The following is a 17298-nucleotide window of genomic DNA, read 5'->3' as shown; positions in this document are numbered from 1 at the left end:
GGGTGGGGTCGACACGTCTATGTTCACTGCAAGCCTAAAACAGGAAAATTTATCAAGCCATATTTATGATTTGTGCACTTTTCTATGTTAAATACTTCTTATAAGTCTTTTAAAATATATATATCCCCCACCCCACCCCCAAAAAATAAAATAAGATATATATATCTCCCTGACAGGACACTCAGAGCAGGATTTATGCCTGTGGTCACATTCTTAGTGCTTGGTTCACAGTAGCTATTTGAGGGGATATAGTTTGGAGAGTGAATAATTAAGTGGAGCTTGAAGTTGTACCCCTTTCTAGGGGTCTTTCCTAAAACTCTCCAATAATTTTACTCTGGTAAAGGCTACCTACAACACTGAGTTTTCACACTTCACCCACCAATTCCCTACTTACTTTGGCCTGTGAACTTAATGTACCTAAATATATTTAATGCATTTCCCATGCTATTTATTGACAATATGATCATTTTCCAAGTTGCTAGAAATCCTCTAAACTCATCATAGTTAACATTTATTGGCATTCACAATAAATAGAACAGTCTATTTGTCTACAATAGAACAGTTCAATAAGTATGGATTTTTTCAAACGAGAATTTATTATACAATTTTATACAGTCAGGGTAAAGAAGTATCTAGAGCAATTTATAAGTTCCCTAAAGAACAATCTTATGTACTATTCATAACATTCTTTTTTTTTTTTTAAGATTTTATTTATTCATGAGAGAGAAAGAGGCAGAGACACAGGCAGAGGGAGAAGAGGCTCCATGCAGGGAGCCCGAGGTGGGACTCGATCCCGGGTCTCCAGGATCACGCCCCAGGCCAAAGGCAGGCCCGGGCTGCCCCATAACATTCTTTAGTACTGTTTTCTTTTGTTACAATTGTCAAACTATTTTAAAGATTTAGAATGCCAACAATCTAGCACAAGCTCTAACAATGCTGTTTGGAATATGAGATTTCATTATAATTGAATTCTAACAGTAGTGGAATTCTAACCAAATCCAATGTTTACAACCAAGTAAAACTGGTAACCACTTAGACTTTTATTGCATATATCTTAATATTTTGTTCAGGTGGTTTTTAGATGAAATTAAAAAATAAGTAATTTAGCTGAGACAATAATTATTGTTTAAGTGTTAAAATCTATTTAAGCACCATATTTCATAGACACATTGTCCAAAGGTGCACAGGTGATCAGCTATGAACAGGTGTTTTAGCTTTCCCTGGAGTTAAAAAAATTAAGCACAATGTAACGTGAAAAGTGTTTTTTATCATCCGTTTTCTAAGTCAAAGTATTTTAAATTATATACTTAAATATACCCAAATCAAAACATACACGGACACTTCTCAGAAATACTTTACTACAAAGATTGATTTCTACCCTATTACCAATTTATAGTTGTATGTGGAACTTCATTCATTTTGTCAGAAGAAGTCACCATGAAAATGAGATTTCTGCTGTGAGTGGAGAAGATGGACTGGAGATAAGGGGAAAGAGTTAAACAACACACATTTGTCTTTCATTCCAAGGGTGCCAGTCAGAGCACAGATGCAGAGTTCTACATCTAGCCACAGTCCATCAAGCATTCATTCAGTGTGAATGGTAGCACTGCAAGGTCAAAAAGCAGGGAACAGAGGGTAAGGGGTGAGAGCACAGGACTTTTGATATAAATCATTTAAAACTCTGAAAAACTTACAAAAGCATCTCAAGAGAAAATATAATCAAAGTAAAAGCAATGGAGTTTATTTCAGCGAAATTAAATTAGATATATTAAGCTCCCATATCCCCCAACCTGGTAGAAAAGTTCCTCTCTGTGAGAAATCACTTATTTTAATGGCAAAATTTTTACATATCAGTAAAATCTGTTATATTTAAAACTATGTATACAGTACATTTCTGGCAAAAACCTTATACATCTTTCAGTTGTCGAGACAAAGTAAAAATATGGTTGCATAAAATCACAAAAAATATAAATTGCTGAAAAGAGAATAAAAAAAGATTAAAAATCCTTTGCATTGACTCCCTTGTATCATCAGTTAGTAAGAATTTGCAAACTACAATAAATTTTTGAAAATTCTGATGCAACCTTGACATTTTCAACCAGAAGTTGTCATTTCAAATATCCCAGCTTAAAAAAGAATTTACTGCAATAATCTGTGCATTTATCATACTATTTGTACAAGTGCAATATTTAAATATCTTCAAAATAAAATTCAGTAACTAAAAGGAATCACAATAACTTAACAAGAAGCAAAGTTTACAAAATTAACAATTTTTAGAAGGTCCGATTTAATTGGTTCCTCCTTTTGTTTCCTCACCCCCAACAACAGCTTATACAGACATTATGATGATGTTTTAGTTCTATATACAAATCTGTAACCTTAAAAATACAGTCTTCTGTTCTTAACATCAGGAACATAATGCTGCATTTATAGACCCTACATCAAATCAGTATCCCCAAAACACAGGGCCACATACAAGTTATAAATACAGTTTTGAACTTATTATTTAAGTTGAACTATTACTTTATACAGCTTCTAAGTTGAATAGACAAGCCCTGGACAAAAAGAAGCATGGTATTTCTTTTGAATTCAGTGCAAGTTTCTAGGGGTGCTGGAACCAAATCTACTCAACTACAGTTAACTACACAAGTTAGCAAGACTCTTGAGTACATTACCATCTGGTTACATAGGTGCTCACTGTATTTGCCAAAAACAGTTCTATAATACAAAGGTATTAAAGGAGAAATATGGTAGCTCTTTTGCAATGGAAAAATAATTGAGACCAAAAAAAATCAATGCTTGAAGTTAAAATAGTATAAGGCAATTATGGGTGATAGAGTATCTTTTATTTCTTATTAGCATACACATGACACCAATTTTAACTGAGATGACTTTAAATCTTCATTTACAACTGTTATGGAATGCTACTACTGGGAAAAAGAGCAAGGAAAAGAAAATATGGATCTTACAAAAAGATTAATTAAGCATCTTTAGGCAGTTCCTAGAATGCTACTTTTTAAAGTGATTAAAATCCAAAATAAATGTGACCATTAGAAGCACTGATTTGTTCCATATTTTATTGAAATAATGTTGTTATGCAGACATAGCCAAATGCAATGTGTAAACTTTCACTGAATTCTGGTTTGAAATAACAAGCTATAAAAGTATTTGGAGGACAAATGGGAAACCTAAACATGCATGATTAGATGACATTAGGGAATTAGTAATTTTATAGTAGTGGTATGTTTTTTTTAGGAAAATGTCATTATTTTTAGGAGAGGCTTGAAGTGTTGAGGGTGATTAAGTATGTCAGCAACATCCAAATGGTTCAGGGGAGAAAGCATATATATATATATATACCTATATATATATATATATATATATATATATATATATATATATATATATATATATACACACACACACACACACACATACACACAACTATATCTATATACATATATAGATATAAACCAATCATGGCAAAATGTTAACCAGTGTGGAATCTAAGTGGTAGATACACACGTGATCACCCTACAGCCTTTCAATTTCTCTGTTTTTAAAAATGTTCATGATAAAATTTGGGAGAAAAAGTCTTATCTGAGCATTTAAACAGTTTGTAAGAAATGTTCCGTGTGCTAAATCAATTTGAAAGATACATAATTGAATGACTAAAAAATTTTTATATACATTCAATACTGACATGAGCAGCAGAATTTGAGATTGACAAAAACATGATTCATTTAAAAAAAAAAGATTCATTTATAGTATATGCAACTCAGCTCATGACAAAAAGAAATTTATGTACAGAATATAGTGAGACAAATTGTAAGATTTACCTTAGTGCCTAGAGTAACTGAATATATAGGTTCTGTGTGTTCTTGGACTTACCAAGCCACAGAGAAGATTTTAATTGTGTCTAATATCTCTGATGTGCTTACTGGATACTAAAGAATATTAAAGGAGGAGATATGGAAGATCATCCAGACATGACTACTGTCGGAAGATACTTGTTATTTAAGAAAATAAGGAGCCCCCAAAACAAAACTTCCTATAAAGGTCTCTGGGGATTCTAGGCAAATATTTATTGAATAAATTTATGAAGCAGTTATATAACATATCGACATATAACAATATATGAAGGCCTTTATGGTAAATTAATATTCTACAAAGCCCTGTATACACTAAATATAAAATAGCCAAAAATCAAGTGAGCCTGAGAGACCTATAATTCATTGCGAATATTACATTATGCTATATGCCTACTGAACAATGAACGACAAAATTATCTTAATTCATTTTTGCACATTAGGCTTTTAACTATGAATCATATTCCAATTCCTGTGCAAACTGCATTCCAAAAGGCCAATCCTCAGTTATAATTATGTATAACTTGATTATAAATGGAAGCATTTGGCTATGATTTATTATGCATGCTTATTGCTATCAAAGAAATAAGCAAAGTTTTAGGTTTACTGTGCAAGAATTTTAATTAGATTTGCACACATCTCAAAAAATTCTATTGTGTGACTTCCAGGTCTTGGAGTTAAATCAACAGGAGAAGAGTCAAGTGAGGTCACAGATGAGGTAAGAGAAGCTTCTGAGGATTTTCCTTGAGCCTCAGCATCTGAATCATTCCTTTGGCAAGATCGATAGTTGCTAACTGATCCCGATCTCTGTGGAGTAGCAGTCCCTGATTTGGCTTCAGTAATTTCATCTGGGCAAAAAAAATTTCAATGTATTATAATCCATGACACCCCCCAAAAAGTTTAATAGTATTTAATTTGCTTGAGTAAGACCACTGACCAGCTATCAAGACCATGTTTATTTTGAATTTTTCTGAAATAGAGGTGATGAGTCTGTGTTAAACCACTTGCCTTTTTTCCTTTCATGTATTCTTCCATGTATTCTGATGGCTAATCAAGATTAGGTACAGTACATAGTTATTCATCAGTCTTGCAATCCAAAGGTAAGAGCCCAAAAAACTAGTAACATGGGTTTCAATAAAAATCCTTCCTTACCAATAAAAATTAATCCCTCTTTATTAAAATCATAGAATAAATGCACTTAAAATTTGGCAATAATCTTGGAAATCTCCTCATCCAACTATTTGTTCTATTGATAAGAAAACATAAACCCCAGAAAGTGAAGTGACTTGCCATAAAACAAGACAAATGAACAGAGAGATAAAGCTATAACCTGAATCTCCTGTCACTTTAGTGCTTTTAATCTCCCACTTTCTCTTCACATTTGATTTAAGATCTCACAAAAGAGCCATGATTCCAACGATCAGAAATCAAGAAAAAACTAAAGTTGGGAACAGAGTACAAAAATAGTAAATGCTCATTCAACTGGCAAATCCAGGGGCTAAAAAACTTAAGGTTATAAATGTGATACAAATACGATGAGAAATATAAAACCCATTCCATTCAGACTGCATTGGTATTTGTTAGCAGATAAACACCATCTGGACAGAGAGAAAAACAGCTCTGGTCAGTATATCACCACTCAAACCTGTGTCCTTCTGATACTACGAAGGTACTATCCATTGGTTTAAAGAAGACAAAAAATTCATAGGTAAATTCATAGGTAAAAGTGTTAATATATCTTAACTCAATTGAGTTGGCCAATGGAGAACTGCCAAACTTGTACTTAATTAAAAAGGTTCTGTTTGTGAGAGAACATTTATATATACAGTTATACTCTTTTATAATGCTAGGACAGAGAGAGTATTTACTTGAATTATAGATCACCTGTGTTCCATCAGGCTTTTTAATAGATGACATAAATTAGTTTTATTTAAGAGTGTCTGCACGTGGGAAATCTGAATTTATATAAATTTCAAGGGTGCCTGGCTGGCTCAGTCAGTTAAACATCCAACTCTTAATTTTGCTCAGGCCATGATCTCAGAGTCACAGGACTGAACCCTGCATCAGACTCCACACTCAGTGGAGAGTCTGCTTAGAATTCTCTTTCCGTCTCCCCCTTTCTTTCCTTCTCACTCTCAAATAAATAAATAAATCTTTAAAAATATAAATTTCAAACCATGTTATGGTATCACACCATTTACTAAGTCTATTATAGTCTACTCATACATACACTGGGATAAAAGATATTTTTCCCATTTAAAAATAAAAACAGGGATCCCTGGGTGGCGCAGCGGTTTAACGCCTGCCTTTGGCCCAGGGCGCGATCCTGGAGACCCAGGATCGAATCCCACGTCGGGCTCGCGGTGCATGGAGCCTGCTTCTCCCTCTGCCTGTGTCTCTGCCTCTCTCTCTCTCTCTCTCTCTGTGACTATCATAAATAAATAAAAAAATAAAAATAAAAACAAGGGATCACTGGGTGGCGCAGCAGTTTAGCGCCTGCCTTTGGCCCAGGGCACGATCCTGGAGACCCGGGATCGAATCCCACGTCGGGCTCCTGGTGCATGGAGCCTGCTTCTCCCTCTGCCTATGTCTCTGCCTCTCTCTCTCTCTCTCTGTGTGACTATCATAAATAAATAAAAATTAAAAAAAAAAGTTTCTATAAAAAAATAAAAAATAAAAAATAAATAAAAATAAAAACAAGAACAAAAATATCTGCTTTCTGCAATTAATAATTTACCTCAACCCAGACTAAATAGTTAAGATATTCTAACAAAATACATAATGGTAATCAAAGACATATTTTCTGAGTACTGGTTTCCATTTTCAAACTATTAAAACAGTAAAACAGTATTTAATGTTTCTTTAAAAAAATTTGAGGAGGTACTTTAAAGATTGTATACTGCAGTAAGGTCATCACTTTGATGACCAATTAAAATACCCAACTTAAAAAGTCTGAATATTTCAGTGATTTGATCATCAGATTGTCTCTGATTGTTTATGACTGTAGGTAAACAGAAATGCACAACAGTCTAAAGTTAAGGTTAACAATGTCATTTTTAACTAATTATGACAGTTATCTTGAACATAAGATGCTTTAGTCCCAGGAATCCTTATAAAGTGCATTCATATAAAAGTGATTATTTAAGAACACTTTACTAAGAGGTAGATAAAATTGGAATCATGTAGCTCTCACAAAACTCATAAAGGATGGGTATCTCTGATATGTGTCTAGTGTCAGGCTGGGAGCAAAAGGCTGGGTGAGAGGAGAAAAATAAGCATAAGTCCCTAAACTATCCAAAACATTTCTCCCTCAGTCCCCAGCAAGAAACTTTACTTGACAAATAATTCCTTGTCCTATAAGCTACTAACCAAATCTGTTCACACTGCCTTATCAATCAACTCTAAAAGCTAATGGTACTTTAATTCTTGAACGAAAACAAAATTAAATATCAGATATAAAAATATTTAATAAAAAGTCAACATTTATTTCTAAATAAAACATTTTCTTACCAAATGAACCATACCAAAAAAAAAAAAAAAAAAAAAAAAAAAAACCAGGAATGTGGCAGAAACTATCCCTTTAGGACCAGACTGCATCTGGCTTTAAGATAATCTTTTTTTGTTTTTTTTTTTTAAAGATTTTATATATCTATTCCTGAGAGACATACAGAGAGAGAGAGAGAAAGAGAGAGAGAGGGGCAGAGACATAGGCAGAGGGAGAAGCAGGCTCAATTCCATGCAGGGAGCCTGACGTGGGACTCGATCCCAGGTCTCCAGGATCACACCCTGGGCTGAAGGCAGTGCTAAACCGCTGAGCCACCCGGGCTGCCCACTTTAAGATAATCTTAAAAGGACAATACACCAACATTACAAGAAAAACATGATTCACAAATGTTGACATCACAGAGGCACAAAATCACATTTTATACTCTTTCACTATTGATTACTAGGAACAATTCAAGAAGCTTCAAAAGAATCAAAGACTAAAAAGGCAAATTAGGTAACAAGGTCTAATATGTCTGCTATGTTGTTTTGTGGGGTGTACATACCATCGATACTACGGAAATCCAGTAAGTACGTTCTACTATCCACTTGGTATAACTGTAGACTCATTTTGGAGTAGGTACTTGTCACAGGATTCTTCCTTCGAACACGCAAATAATAAGGGTTTACAACCTAGTGTATGGTATGAACAAAAGCAAAATCAAAATCAATTCTTCTAGAAAACAATTTATAAACTACAGGTTTGCCAAATGTGCTTACTACAATCAGAATGTCCTTTTTTTCTTACCTTCCATTCATAATCCAGTTGTTTAATTGCCCTACAAACTTCTGCCATGATATCATTTGGTCGACTTTGACTTCTAATTCCCAAATGCCATTTTGCTTTCCTTACACCTTGGTGCTTAGATTTCTGTGGATTTAATTCATCGAGAGTGTGGCGTGCCCTAGGTGTTTCAGCAACCAAGAATGGTACTCTTTCAGGATGGGGCCGAGTCAAATGGTGATCATCGAGAAAAGAATCAGGTGGGCTTGTCGCCAAGTAAAAATCTTTGGCCTCATTCATTATTCTCCTGTTATCTATTATAAGGTGGTAGGCAACTGCTAAAGGGTCCTGGTGATTTCTGTTATAAAGGCAGCTGAGAACTTCCTCTTCTGAGCACTCAAATTTTTCACATACTTCTTTTAAGGCTTCATCATCAATCATAGTTGAACTATACGATGGATCCTCGGGAAAAAGGTATTTTGGAAGATCTTGTTTAAACCATTCATGTTCCCTGAGAGAAAACAGCAGGGTCAGGAGGAGGATTTTGAGTAGAGATGAATGAGACTGCAAGCAACAGTTTGGGGAATTTAGGATATGAATTCATTTATATTTTCATTTTTTCAAACTGAGACTTTCCTCCTCTGGCTCACATTTCATTGTGTATATATACTGGAGGAAATGCTACAACCTCCCTCTGGTTTTAAGAGGGAGAAAGCAATGTTGTACCAACAGGAAAATAAATGTCTACACTTTTAAAGTTTTGGCACAAATGACAATGACAAATGATGAAGATGAGCTTATTCCCAGCTCAGAAAAAGAACATATTCTGTGATTTTAATTCTCTTTTGATATAATGTTAAGTGAAAAAACCGTAACAACAAAAACAGACAATTATCATTCATTGAATGCTTACTATAATGGTAGGTTTTAGGCTAAATATTTCCAACACATTATCTCACCTCATAAAACAACTCTATGAAGATGATAACATCTCCTTATTTTTAATGAAGGAACTAAGAGTTTCCTAACTCCATATATAAAAGGACCTGAACTATGTCAAAAACTGCTAAAACTAAAAACATCAAGAAAGGAAAACACCCAAAAGAACAATAACTATCTTCTGGGTGATAAATTAAAGATCATTTTAGATCTCTATTTTTTGGGTGTTTTCTAAGTCTTTTCCAATTTAAATTGGAAAAAAAACATGTAAAACACAAGAAAAAGCATCTTTCACTTAGATATTTAAAATTTTAAAGAATGATTTTGTCCTTTTCCATTGGTAGTTATAAGCATGCCCTTCCATATGAAACTTAGAAACCAGTAATTTCACATGTGATGCAATGTATACTACCCAAAAACCACACACATCATTGATTAAATGTCATTACTTAAGATGAACAAAAGAAAAAAAACAGTAACTCATGAGATCATGACTCAAAGAGTGACACAGAAATTTGCTACTAGTGAAAAGCATTAATCCTAATGAGACTACATAAAAGTCAAATATGAAGCATACTACAGAAAATCTTAAAGAACAACTACAAAGGTAACATCCCAACAGGGTCCTTTTTATTCCACATTACCTACCTTTTCATATTTAAAAACGAATATTCACTGTTCCAATTTCAAAAGAAAGATGCATAAGTAAAAAGTGAAAGCCCTCCCTACTACTAATCTTCCTTCCCTAAGGTAGCTAGTTTAGTATTTTTAAATACTAAAATAAAATAAATATGCCTATGTACTATATTTTTAACATAAAAATGGCATTACATTGTATATACTGTCCAACTATTTTTTTCACTTAACTTGTATCGTTGAAACTATTAGATCTGATAATCTCCAAGTTGCATTATTACCTGATATCTTTGATTGTGGCCCTCTTCATGGGATCCACCTGGAGCATATGTTTCAAAAGGCTAATCACAGATGGATTTAAATACTGAGGGGTATAAAAGATCCCATCACATATCTTCTTAAAAAGAGTTGGCACATGATCATCATCAAATGGAAGGGTTCCACATAATAAAGCATAGAGAATAACCCCACTGCTCCATATATCTACCTCTGGACCTGCATACAATCTGTAACAGGAAATACCAATCGATTAAATAATTAGTAACTTGAGAGTTGATCAATTAATAAAAAATTTTAAATATGGATACTTCATAAAGAATTATTACAATATGGTTTCTATAGTCACTGCTACATACTACACATAAAGATTCTATACTAATTCTATCAGTATTATCTTTGAAAACAAAAGTCAAAAATTTTTTTAAGTTTAGACTATAGCTAAACTTCTGTTCTTACTACCTTACCATGGTCCTCATAACATCAATTAAGAATTTTCTCTAGTGGGACACCTGGGTGGCTCAGCGGTTGAGCACCTGCCCCTGGCTCAGGGCGTGATCTGCGGTCTCAGGATCGAGTCCCACATCAGGCTCCCTGCCTGGAGCCTGCTTCTCCCTCTGCCTACGTCTCTGCCTTTCTCTCTGTGCCTTTCATGAATAAATAAATAAATAAAATCTTTTAAAAAAAAAAAAAAGAATTTTTCTTTAGTGACGAATTCTAAACCCACTCTCTCCCAATAACCCGAAACCTCCTACCAAGGCAAAAAGGGCCTGGGGCTGTGGAAGAAAACCAAGCTGACTGGTTCACAGAAGAGTCTACACTGGTATTTACAATACACTGTAGCCAACTGACTTAACTAATTGCAGACTATTAGATCAAAGTCTGGCTTTGGGGAAAGGAGGTCTATAAACTGATCAAATAAATTGTTGAACTGATCCATAGATACTGCTTTGAGTACAAGTTCCCACTCATCCAGACCTCACAGAAAGACCTTATCCAAACTGGAAAAGTAGACTTCAGTAATGGCCCATGTATATATGCATATTTAGAATACAATTCTTTTCTTTATTCAATTAACACTGTTGCTGGGACTTGAATTATTTTTTTCTAAAAGAATTTACATGATACAAATGAAATTATTTTTTGAACATTAAGCTGATATAAAAAGATGATATGAATCTTGATAAATTTAAAATCAGATACTTAAAACTGGAGCACCTGCGTAAGCTAAGCATCTACCTTCAGCTCAGGTCATGATCCCAGGGTCCTGGGATGGAGCCCTGAGTCCAGGCTCCCTGCTGGGCAGGGAGTCTGCTTCTCTGTCTCCCTCTGCCCCTCTCCCTGCTCATGCTTACACGCTCTCTCTCTCTCTCAAATAAATAAAATCTTTTAAAACAATAAATAAAATTAGATACTTCTGCCTTATCCATAGCCATACCCAAATATAATTTCTCTAAGCAGGCAGGCAAGCAAGCTTATGAAAACACTATATATTTCTGCATTCTGAATTAGGATGTGAAACATTCAAACAAAGAAACATGGTTTGAGTGTAAAGTTATTAAAAGTTAATTACAGAAACTAGTAAACTTAATAGTCTATTTTTAATTTCAGTAGTAAAGTGAAGAACAGTCTAAAAAATTAAATTTTCCTGCCATCTAAACTATTCGAAGAGCTGCACTATACAAAGATCCTCATGTTCTCAATGCTGCCAGTCAGTAAATTGAGAGGTTAGAATTCTTATAAAACTTTAGTCTCTAGAAGATGTAAAAAATGAAAAATTCAAAATAAATGAGTCTGAAGATTTTATCATCCTTCAGTCCAATTCCCCAAGACATCTTATCACAAACAGAGCTACTACAAAATGCCTTTCTATCAGATGCCTGGGTGGCTCCATTGGTTAAGCGTCTGACTCTTGATTTTGAATCATGAGGGTCATGATCCCAGGGTTCTGGGATCAGGCTCTGTCTGTGCTCAGCAAGGAGTCTGCTTGAGGATCTCTCCCTCTCCTGCCCACCCTCAACTTGTGCGCACGCTATGCCCTCCCTCTATATAAAATAAATTGTTTTTTAAAAATGCCTTCTTTCTGAAAAAATCAAAGATACACATTACACTTTTTTTTTTTAAGATTTTTTATTTATTCATTAGAGAGAGAGAGAGCATGCACAAGCAGGGTAGAGGCAGAGGGAAAGGAAGAAGCAAACTCCCTGCTGAGCTGGGAGCCTGATGGGCTCAATCCCAGGACTTGGAGATCATGACCTGAGCTGAAGGCAGATGCTTACCCATCTGAGCCATCCAGGTGCCCCTCACACATTACACTTTTAACTCTTCATTTAAGTAAACCATTTCTAACTAGTAGGTATTTCTATATTCAAGTTTTTAATGTCTGACTTTTAAAACTTGCTAGTTTTAGGGATATCTAGATGGCTCAGTCTGCTGAGCATCCAACTCTTGATTCTGGCTTAGGTCACAATCCTGGGGTCCTGAGATTGAGCCCCGCATTGGACTCTAAACTCTGCAGGGAATTTGCTAGGGATTCTCTCTCCTTCTCCCCCGGGTCCCCTACTCCCTTGCACACACATACATGCATGCTCTAAAATAAATATGAATCTTAAAAAAAAAAAAAAAAAAAAACTTGCTAGTTTTAAACTTTCAATTTCTTCTACGGGGGGAAAAAAGTAAAAAGTATTCTCATCTAACTACTTTAAATACAGTATTGACTTGCAATCCAATATTCTCTTCCATAAATGGAATCCTTAATTCTTACTTATGTTTTATTCCTAAAACATAAACATTTTCTGGATAAGGAAAGAATAAGACTTACATGTCTTTCCTTTCACTAGAATTTATTTATTTATTTTTAAGATTTTATTTATTCATGAGAGACACACACACAGAGAGAGAGAGAGAGAGAGAGAGAGAGAGAGGGAGAGAGAGAGAGAGAGAGGGGCACAGACACAGGCAGAGGGAGAAGTAGGCTCCATGCAAGGGAGCCCGATGTGGGACTCGATCCCGGGTCTCCAGGATCACGCCCTGAGCTGAAGGCGGCGCTAAACCGCTGAGCCACCCGGGCTGCCCATCCTTTCACTAGAATTTAATATGACACTCCAGACAGACAAAATCTAAGAGAAACAGGCAATTATAAATGTACTGGGGTGGAAGAATGGGTGTCAAATACTACCTTCCTGAAATTACTTCTGGTGCAGCATAGTTGGGTGAGCCACAACTTGTTCTTAAAAATTCACCATCTGACATCATGTTTGAAAGACCTGAAAATGCACAAAATCAACTATTCAAGATTTCCCAAGGACAAAAACAAAACCCTATTGAACAGTAAAACTGAGTTTGCATTAAAGTGATAAATCATCATTTGTCCTTTGCTTCAACAAATTCCGTCTTTACTGTTTCCAAATATTTTGCCATTATACCCTAAAACTTGTAATGTTTCAGCATTTAAAATAAATGCATTATTAGAATTTAATGAGTATAAAGATATTGGTCATTCTGCTTACTAGAATAAACTTGGCATATTTAAACTTATTAATACAGAAATTACTAGGAAAAAAATGTACAACAGATGAGTATAAGAATTAAAATTCAGAGTTTCTGTTAACCCCTGTTAACCCCTGTTCTGATTCTTTAAAAAACAAAAAAACAGTAACTCTGAATATCAAAGTTCCCTCGTAATTTTACTCCATAAAGAAATCTCTGCCTCCTCAAAAATGCACGAGGTAAACCAGTTCCTGGCTGGTTCAGGTGCTAGCAAGCAGCTCTTGATCTCTGGATTGTGAGTTCAAGCCCCAGGTTGGGTATAGAGATTATTTAAAAATAAAATCTTAAAAAAAAAAAAAAAAAACAAATCATCATCATGACAACTGAGGAATATATGGAAGTCAAATAAGTCAGTTACAACAACAATAGCAGCAGCAGCAGCAACAAATCAATAGCTCAGAGCTGACTGGCACTGTTCAATGAATCTCTATAAATTATAATACATATATTCAAAACTGAGGAAAATAGTTATACCAATCTCCTCTGATTTGAACTGAAGCTAAGCAAAAGAGAGTTGCAGAGATTCATTTTCTTAGATATAATAATGTCAATGGCAATTTATATAGGAAATAAAGGAAAAATTCAAATTTTTGACAAAATAATGATCCTCAAAGCTGAAATTATGCTTTTCTATCATTTAAAATATTTTAATTTTTTTAAAATAATTTTGTTCATATAATTAACCATCTGGCTTTCAGAGCTTGAACAACTCCATTCCAGTCTTTCTTTTTGCCCTATACTTGATCAAAAAAACACACTGGAAATAAGGTTGCTACCTTCTCTTTCACAAATAAGGCTCTACCAAATGACGCTTCTAAGGCTGCCAACTTAAATTATTTACCTACTATCATAAAACTCAATTTAAAGACATAAAACTAAGAAGAGAATTCCTTATCTCTCCTCTTTGTAAGCTCATAGACAAAATGGTGAGGATACACTATTTTGGGATACTCAATCCATTGCACAGAAGTAAAGGTTATCTGAAAAATGCTATTGATGTTCATTAAACATAATATGTGAAACTATAAAAAAATCTCCTTACCAAAATCAGCTATCTTTGCATTCATGTGTGCATCAAGCAAGACATTTTCAGGTTTCAAATCTCTATGGACCACCATATGCCTGTGACAGTAATCCACACCAGAAAGGATCTGTTGAAACAGACGCCGACTTTCTTTTTCATCCAGCTAAGAAAAGTAGAGAAGCATTTTAAAGGTTTGTTTTTCAGAAGAAATTCTTCTACCTACAATTCTCCAACCTATAAGACAGTCAAAATCCACGAAACCTTCAAATGAACCTCATCCTGAAATACTTTTGAAACACGGAGAAGATGGATATATAGAGCATGAATTGCTAAGAGGATCTTGGAACCCAAATCAGTAACTCAACTTTCTGTTATCACTCTTGTGACTACATTGTAATAGCTTGCTTTCCTATTTCATGAGCTATTCCAAATAGTTTCAATTTCTACTTGAAACTAGATGTGTTTTCTCCTATAAATCGGAAATGTTTAATCCTTCATTCCTTTAACAAATATTTATTGAGCATCTTCAATGTGCCATGCAGTTTCAGACACTCGAGATACAACAATGAAGAAAACAAAGGCGCTACTCTAGTTGATGAAAATAGACAATAAAGAAATAAGTATCACATCAAGGAGTATTCTGAAGAAAAATACAGCAGAATAAGGGCACAGAGAATTATGTTGGGGTGGATGATACTATTTTAGACTATACGAGGAAATAACAGTCAAGATTGTTAACGAATTAGCAAGCAATCAAATTATATGTCCTGAAATACAGTTTAGTTTTAAAAGAAAAACCTTAATTCATCTGTTTTATAAAATATAAAAAGCATGCATCTCTAGTCTGTTGCCTGAAAGAAGCTATCTTAAGTAGCAACTAATATTTTAAAAAATTTTTAAACTCCTCACTCAAAAAAAAAAAAAAACTCCTCCTCATCCCATTTATCCATATGTTCTTATTTTATGATTTCTTCCCAAAAGTAAGCCATCACTTGGATGAGCCTGCACCAAGAAGTCACATTTAATAAACAGCCGATTAATTCTCTAGGCAAAGGATTCTAATATGCATTCTTTAACAGAGGCCAAAAATTAGCATTCTAAAACCAGACTTCTATACTTCACATAGCATGGACAATCTGGAAGGAAAGATAAACTAGTAATTTATTTTGAAACCAAAATTAAAACTACTGAAGTACTATTAGATACTCTTCCTCTAGAGAAAATAACAATGTGTTAGCAATCTCACTTAATTCTAGAAAAAATGTAGGTTCACTTTTTTAATATAACTTTATATCAAATATACTAAATGAAAGAAAAGAATGTGTCCTAAATGTGAAAGAAAACTGATTAAACAAAATGTAATAGGAAATTAAACAGGCTACAAAAATGAAAATTATACTGTACTGACAAATACAGTACAAAAGATGAAGGATGGGAAGTCTACAAAAGATTAGAAAAGTTAAAGCATATTTCCAGTTAAACATGGCAGACTGAACCTTTTGTCACCACACTGAAACATCACTAAAATGACATTAGATATAAAGACAAAAAGAACAAGAGAAGTGACAGTAGTAATCAAGAGGAGTTCATGGGCATTAGGGAGGGCAATTGGTTTAATAAGCACTGGGTTTCATATGCAACTGATGAATCACTAAAGTCTACATCTGAAACTAGTAATACACTATATGTTAACTGCATTTAAATAAAAAATTAAATAAAAAAAGAGGAATCTCCAAACTGCAGAATGGATGAACAATAATTAGATTTCACCAAAGAGACCAGAAACCTAAGCCCACAGGGGTGGAAACCAATAATAAACTAGCCTGCACACAGAGCCCTGGAAAAGCTTAGAAGCCTTGGGAATTTGCAAGGGAGAAATGAGAGGAGGACTAAAAACAGGACAATTGGTAAAGTAATTTCTAAACTCATGCCTAATGGGGGATAAGACCCATGGTGATTTACTTTTGAGGAAAGCTGAACCAGCTCTGTTCTCAAGGACACCAACACAGGGATGAGGCATCAGAAGGAAAACACAAAGGTTAAGTGGAAGTCAGCATACTTGCAGGCCTCTTCCCAATTCAGCACTCAGAGTACTGACAGCTAAGCTAATACCCTCAAAGAAATTGGAAGGTTTCTTCTGGAGCAACTTTCTGATCTAAGGGAAAATACTTGAAATTATGGACATTTGGTATACCCTAATAAAATGGACAGATCCCTACCTATTCAACCAATGGGAAGGCCCATCCATCAATAACTTCCACCTACATAAGTTTGGCTTTAGTACCTTACTTATTAAGGGCTATGTACAAAAGACAAAGACCAATAAAACAGAGCAAAGAAGGTACAATAACAATGCAGGAAACAGACGAGTAAAAAAAAAAAAAAAAAAAAAAAAAGAACTACAATTGCTGACTCTTAACTGCAGAGAACAAACTAAAGGTAACCAGAGGGGAGGTGAGTGGAGGGATGTGAAATGGTGCTGGGGATGAAAAGTACACTTATCATGACAAGCACAGAATCGCTGAATCACTATATTATATACATGAAACTAATATAACATTGTTTGTTAACTACACTGGAATTAACATTAAAAGCTTAAAAAAAAAACTTATCCTCAGACAGATAAGGTTACTGTATCTGTAGAGTAGAACTGGCTATTTAAAAAGAATATTTCAGAAAACAAGAAAGATCTTTGAAATAGAAAATATGACAGCTGAAATGTTAATATGCAATAGGTA

The 17298-nt window shown here is 34.4% G+C and overlaps 1 protein-coding gene across 7 annotated transcripts in view; it reads right to left on the bottom strand.

Annotated features, from left to right (window-relative positions):
• Window positions 1–1719: 1719 nt before the first annotated feature.
• Window positions 1720–17298, bottom strand: part of PRKAA1 (protein kinase AMP-activated catalytic subunit alpha 1) — a 35641-nt gene continuing 20062 nt past the window's right edge. For all 7 annotated transcript variants that reach the window (XM_077896126.1, XM_077896127.1, XM_077896132.1 and 4 more), the window contains 6 exons: window positions 14579–14723; window positions 13166–13253; window positions 9993–10217; window positions 8161–8647; window positions 7919–8045; window positions 1720–4717 (listed from right to left, as the gene is read on the bottom strand). In XM_077896126.1, the coding sequence (XP_077752252.1) occupies window positions 4473–4717; window positions 7919–8045; window positions 8161–8647; window positions 9993–10217; window positions 13166–13253; window positions 14579–14723 (1317 nt within the window). In that variant the 3' untranslated portion in view covers window positions 1720–4472. The remainder of the gene's footprint in view (window positions 4718–7918; window positions 8046–8160; window positions 8648–9992; window positions 10218–13165; window positions 13254–14578; window positions 14724–17298) is intronic.

The sequence above is a fragment of the Canis aureus genome, chromosome 4 (genome assembly GCF_053574225.1).
Source record: "Canis aureus isolate CA01 chromosome 4, VMU_Caureus_v.1.0, whole genome shotgun sequence".
NCBI classification, from domain to species: Eukaryota; Metazoa; Chordata; class Mammalia; order Carnivora; family Canidae; genus Canis; species Canis aureus.
The sequence above is the reverse complement of the archived record's forward strand: the minus strand, read 5'-3'. Positions and strand labels throughout refer to the sequence as shown.